At 42.3% G+C, this 5744-nt stretch overlaps 1 protein-coding gene across 1 annotated transcript in view; it reads left to right on the top strand.

Annotated features, from left to right (window-relative positions):
• The window catches only part of TSPAN15 (tetraspanin 15), a 27551-nt gene that overhangs the window by 9185 nt on the left and 12622 nt on the right, over positions 1-5744 (top strand). The window contains exon 3 of the mRNA XM_009325986.1: positions 5276-5461. Coding sequence (XP_009324261.1) covers positions 5276-5461 — 186 coding nt within the window. The remainder of the gene's footprint in view (positions 1-5275; positions 5462-5744) is intronic.

Below are 5744 nucleotides of genomic sequence, written 5' to 3'. Positions count from 1 at the left end.
GGCGCGCGTGGGGCGCGGGGTCCCGTACTCGACTCCCGCGGGGAGCGCGGGGTCCCTCCTGCGCAAGGCAGCGGGGTTTTGCAATAATTAATGCTTCCGCTGCTCCGCCGGCGGCTGGCACACCTGTGTCTGTGGGCGTAGCTCCCTGGCCTTCCCTAGGGACCGACAAACTGGTTTTGGCGGATGGGGACTTGTAGGGGTTGAAAGTTTGGCAGATAAAATCATCTGTGCGTGTATTAAGATACCCTTTTTTCCCCTAGGGGAGCTGGGTAAATAAAGCCTTTGCCCTACAAAGTCGGTCATCGGTGTACAGGATAATTCCTTTTCTGAGTCGCGGCTAGGTGATACTGTGAAGCTTTAAAACAAAGGCGTGTACACTTGCTGTCCTCAACCAGGCGCCAGGTAAAACCCACGTGCCGTCTCCTGAAAGTGGTAAAGTCCCAGCCGATGGGTCCAGCCTATTACCGCTGACTTCTCGAACGTGGCAAATTCGCCCTGGCCAGGCACCCCCCGGGCTGGAAGGAGCCGTCGGGGCTCGTTGTAAGGACCGTGGTTTTAAAAGGTGCTTTTTCGGGCTCCGGGATGCGGGGGCTGATGCTGTCTGGCTGTGCTGGTTCCAGGCTGTGCTGATGTATGAGATGCTTAGGCGGTGTTTCTTTCTGGCTCTTTCAGTTTAAACACCACGTAAGCTCTCGTTTTGCGGCTCTGTGTTTCTGTGGTAGTAGACGTGGTATTTACAAGGTGGGACCGTAAAGATTGTGGCGTGTTGTGTGGGAGAAGAGGTTTAGATCCACCAGGGCTGATAGTAGGTGTTTGATTAAAGCTACGATTTAAGGATGAACAAACATTGAAATGCAAAGTGTTTGGGTGTAATTCAGACTTTTTGGGATCCTGGATGTCTTTTGTCTTTCTTAGCAAACAAACCAACCAAGGAAAACCCTTGGTTTAAGACTACCGAAGTTTCCTGCGTTACTCCACAGCAGTTACTCTGCAGGTGCGATTTTTGGAAAGGGGAGATTTATTGCATTGTTTTTCAAACCCTTTTTTTGCAGCGTGTCCTTCGTGAAGGACCGTGTGCGTTGTCCACGTTTTCCATTGGCAGCAAGAGCTGTTGCTGCTGGGATGTAAAAATTAATTTGGTAGCAGAAAAAGGGTCCCTCTGAAATGTTTCTCCGAGTGTCCGTGGAAGACAAAGCTTCTTTCAAGCAGCCTGAGGATTTTATTTACTCTTTGCAGTTGCTTGCTCTGGATTTTCAATGCTCTGCCCTTGTTTATAACCAAGCGCTTCTATTTGACAGCTCTGCTGGGGAGATGGTTTGCTAATGGAGAGAGGGCGGCAGGCACGACGGGGGCTGCGGGAAGGGGAAGGATGGGGGCTGACAGCGTTTGCTCTCGGGAGCGCTGGCGCTGGGCAGCGTGCTCCCAGCGTTCAGGCCAAACGCGCCGTGTTGTGTGAGGTAGGGCGCGTGGGTTTCTCTCTCAAAATTTTCTTTTGTTCTGGCGTAGTGAAGTAGATCTCACTAGCCGTAAATATCAGTGGGCTGGTTCTTTTTTCAGCTGTTAGTCTTACTGACTCTTTTTTTTTTTTTTTTATAATTGGTTTAAGTGGGAGTAAAGTTTGGCTGTGGTGTATTGGCTTGCTTAAATTTTGGGTGATTTGTGTTCTTTTGCTGCTTTTCGGGGCTTTGACATATGGGATGCTGAGGCCATTTGTTTTCCTCCCTGCTTTTGCAGTTCCTCCGGTACACTTGTGAGTGATGAACACACGGATTCGAGTCCCTAGGATTGCTTAAAATCACCAGGAACTAAATATCGGCCTTATCCAAAAGCAGAAAGGAAACTAAAGCATGGCTGGGATTTCCCGAGGGGATGTTTGCTGTGGGCCCTGTCGCTGCTGTGTCTTCCCATGTCACCCAGGGCTTTTTTAAAAACCAGTCATCACTGTAACTTTTTCAGGCAACTGTTCTGCTGGTGAACGAGGCTGTAATGTCATTTTTCTTGCCTGGCTGAAACAACATCCAGCATTTTAAACAGAAGGTGCTGTTGTTGAGCGGGCACTTTATTTAAGAATAAGTGTTGTAAATACAGGGCTAAAACCACTGCTTATAAATAAATGCTTTTTATTTCTCTTGGGAAAGCAACTTCTGTGCGTGCAAAAGCCCCAGAGAAAGTCCCTGCTATTTGCTGGTGGACACTCATTTAATGCAAGTCAAGGCCGGTTAATTTTTCCTGCGGACACAGTGTGAATTGCTGAATTGGGAGCCGTTGTGAAAGATGCAGGATGTAAACAGTATGTATATTTGTGGGCTACCTATGTAAAAGTTGCGTGTCCACCCCTGGTCACAGGAAGGGAGAGCACAGTCTCTGAGAAGAGACATGGGTGGGATGATTGCTGAGTTAGCACATCTGCTTGGCATAAGTAATTGCTGCTATTGGTTTGACCAGATTAAAGGTTTAAAAGCCTTTTATTAAATCCTTAAAAAAATAGGAGGTAATAAAAGTATAAATCCTGCTTGTAAGGAACGAGGAGGGTTTTTTCCCCCATAATAGTTTTTTATGCTTCAGAATCTGTATAAAACTTGGAACGCATGTGTGTGTCTACTGTATGATAGATTGATCTGAGTTTTTTATTTGTTAGCTGGTGCTTTTCCCCTGGCATAGCAACGGTGCTGCAGAGGGCAGCGTGAAGCCTTCCCGCCTCCCTGTGGCACATGCCCTCTGCATGCCACAGTTTGCAGAACTGTTAATTTAGGATTGCGCGAGGGAGTTTTATTACGGGGGTATTTTGTAGTTCTCTTCTTGGGAAGTGTCAAAATTTTAATGTCTGGTGTCCTGAAGCCTTCCAGAGCAGGCGGCTTGGTGCACTTCTAGAAGAGAGCAGTGGAGTGGGGAGAAGCTCCCTGTTTAATCCCCTGTGGGTCACGAGATAGCTTTAATCCTGTAATTTGTCTGGGATGTGATATCGGCCACCTTGGTCCTTGGGGCCAAGCTGCTTTTGGAAAACGAAAGGCAGGACTGCAGTTTCTTGTACGCTTAAAATGCTAGAAGTAGCCTTGGAGGGTGTGTGAGCAAAATGCAGATGGAAGGGGATGAAGATACATACGTATATAAATATCTCTATATGTGTCTATATATCTTAAACTCTTAAAGTGGGAATGCATCTTGTATTTCTACTCGCAGGCATCTTTGAATCTTTAAAACTAAAGACCACCTTAAATTGAATGTTTTGATGAGAAAACTATGGCCAAGACAGACATTTCAGTAAATGTTCTAGCCTTGAAACAACACACTTCTGAAATTCAGATCATCTCCATCAAGCTTTAATCCCTGCGTTTTATGTCTAATGGTCAGTTTGTTTTTTTACAATCTTCTAAACAAAGAATCTACCAGGCAAATGTTGAGCTTGTTAACAGTGCTTTAGTGTTTGCAGGATAGACTGTCTTTAAATTGTGTTAGCTGCTGCGTTCCAAGCAGGGTAAATGCAGTCCGGACACAAAGGTATCAGGTTTTTAGGTTTTGGGTTGGTTTGTTTGTTGTTTTTTAAATAATAATAATACTAGAACTCCTGAATCACATACACATGTACAGTCACCAATTTTATATTTTGTAATTGTTTTGTATGGTTCTGAAACTCTTTCCTGGATTGTTATATCTGTGTTTAAAAATTTCAAACTGATCTGTTTATTATGGGATATCTGATCTGTTTAATTGGGATATCTTAAAATAAATAATGTTGTCTTCTGCTTGAAAAGTGATTTATATGTTATTACTCAAATCATTGAATTTTTTAAAGAGCAAAGCTAACGCTACAAATTGACCATTTAGTAATAAAAAGAACTAATTACAGTTTTACAGTAGAAGCATATAAATGGTAAATTTGGGTACCTGTTATTTGTCCACCATGTTTTCTCTTCTGCGTTCCAAATTCAGTACAATCTCTGAATTTGTCAGAGGGAGAGTTACTCTGAATTTGGTCATGTAAAATTTTAAGTTGCTTTTTTTTTTAGCTTTGGTACATTTATTTTTATGGGTGAACCCTTCTAAGATTTTCCCTTTTTAAATGACAACTTGGTGGCATTCCTCACATAACGTCCTTTGGGTTTTTTATTCTTACCTCTAGAAAATCAAGAATTTCCAGGAAGTTGTTATTTATTTTAAGATATCCCATAATTAAAAAAAATATTTCAACTGTTGGGCTCACAGTCTTGCAACTAAGTATGTCATATGTCTGTGTAGGCCTTTGTGTGGGATACACCATGTGAGATCAAAAAGCTTCGTATATTTAAGAAACGTGCTCTCCTCGCCGTTGGTGTGCAGGGAGCAGACTCGGGGTTCTTGCCGAAATGTCGGGTCAGAAAAGGGGAATGCTATTTATCAGATTGCCAAAATCATTGATTTGAATCTGGGCTCTTCCCTGAGGATGTGCCTGGCTGTTGGAGTTGGCAGTAAAGTTTTTCTACTGCAATTTTAATGATTAAGTGTTGTGGTTTTTTTTTTTTTTTTCCTCAAATTCAGTATAATTCAAAGCAACTTGCAGCACATAGGCTTAATACCAAATGATTTTGACTTAGCCGTAATTATTTTGATTGAAATACCTTTACCTCATTAAATGAAATGCATCACTTCTTGCTTCGCTTGTCAGCTTTATCTGGTAGTGCTCAAGAAAGTGGCATAATTTCAAACTTGCGGGGGTTTTTTGTTTGTTTGTTTGTGTTTTTTAATCCGGTGCATTTCCCCCAATGGCAGGAGGAGTGGAGGTATAGGATACACCTGGCCATATTTACTGAGCCTAAATACAATAGGAGCTGATAGGAAGAGACATAGAAGCTGTTGGTTGCAGACCGGTTTAGAAATTCTGTTGTGTTAGGGGCATATATACATACACATACAGAGAGGGAAGGATGGACAGACATGCGAAAGAGGAATATTAATGCCAAGGCATTTGCTAGCGTATGTAATATATGTGATCTCAGATGAGTAATAAATCACATTTCAACCAGTGATGTATGGTTCAATTTGTTTAACGTCCAGAATGTTAAAACATTATTAAATGTATTTTTGAAATGAACAAATCTTGGTTTTTTTCTAACTCGGCTTTTTTCTGCTTTAGTCTTTGAGGTGTTTTTTTTTACCCATACTTCTGATTTGAGTGTTTCATTGTTTATAATTAATTCTGAAGTGAGTAGTCACAGGTTCACATGTACTCACAAAACGTCATCTCTGTGTTTATTGGGAGAAAGAGTAACACCTGCGCTCTTCTCTTTTTCTGTTCCAGGTGATTGGAGCCCTTGTCCTCGCGGTTGGGATTTATGCAGAAGTTGAAAGACAGAAGTACAAAACTCTAGAAAGTGCCTTTCTAGCCCCAGCAATTATTTTAATACTTTTGGGCATTATAATGTTCCTCGTATCTTTTGTGGGTGTACTGGCTTCTTTAAGAGATAATTTATGCCTTCTTCAAGCCGTAAGTGTTCGGTTTTTTATTCTTAATTTTTAAGGCTCATTGCTTTTGCTTTTCAGTGTCACCTGAATTCAAACCCATAACTATGTCTGCATTGAAAAATATTTTTTAAAAGTTGCTTTTTTGCTTTTAATTAAATCTGAAACTGCTCTATGGCAGTGGCCCCCTAACCGTGGTCTGTGGATGTCCCTCCATCAGGGAGCAGCAGTATTTCGTCTTGCCAGCGACAGGATAGGCGAGGGTCAGAGCCCGGCGCTGAGAAAACCAGCTTTCCAATAGTTAAGGG

The sequence above is a fragment of the Pygoscelis adeliae genome, unplaced genomic scaffold (assembly GCF_000699105.1).
Source record: "Pygoscelis adeliae isolate BGI_AS28 unplaced genomic scaffold, ASM69910v1 Scaffold4, whole genome shotgun sequence".
In the NCBI taxonomy this organism is placed as follows: domain Eukaryota; kingdom Metazoa; phylum Chordata; class Aves; order Sphenisciformes; family Spheniscidae; genus Pygoscelis; species Pygoscelis adeliae.
Note: the sequence above shows the minus strand (reverse complement) of the source record. Positions and strands in the feature narration are given on the sequence as shown.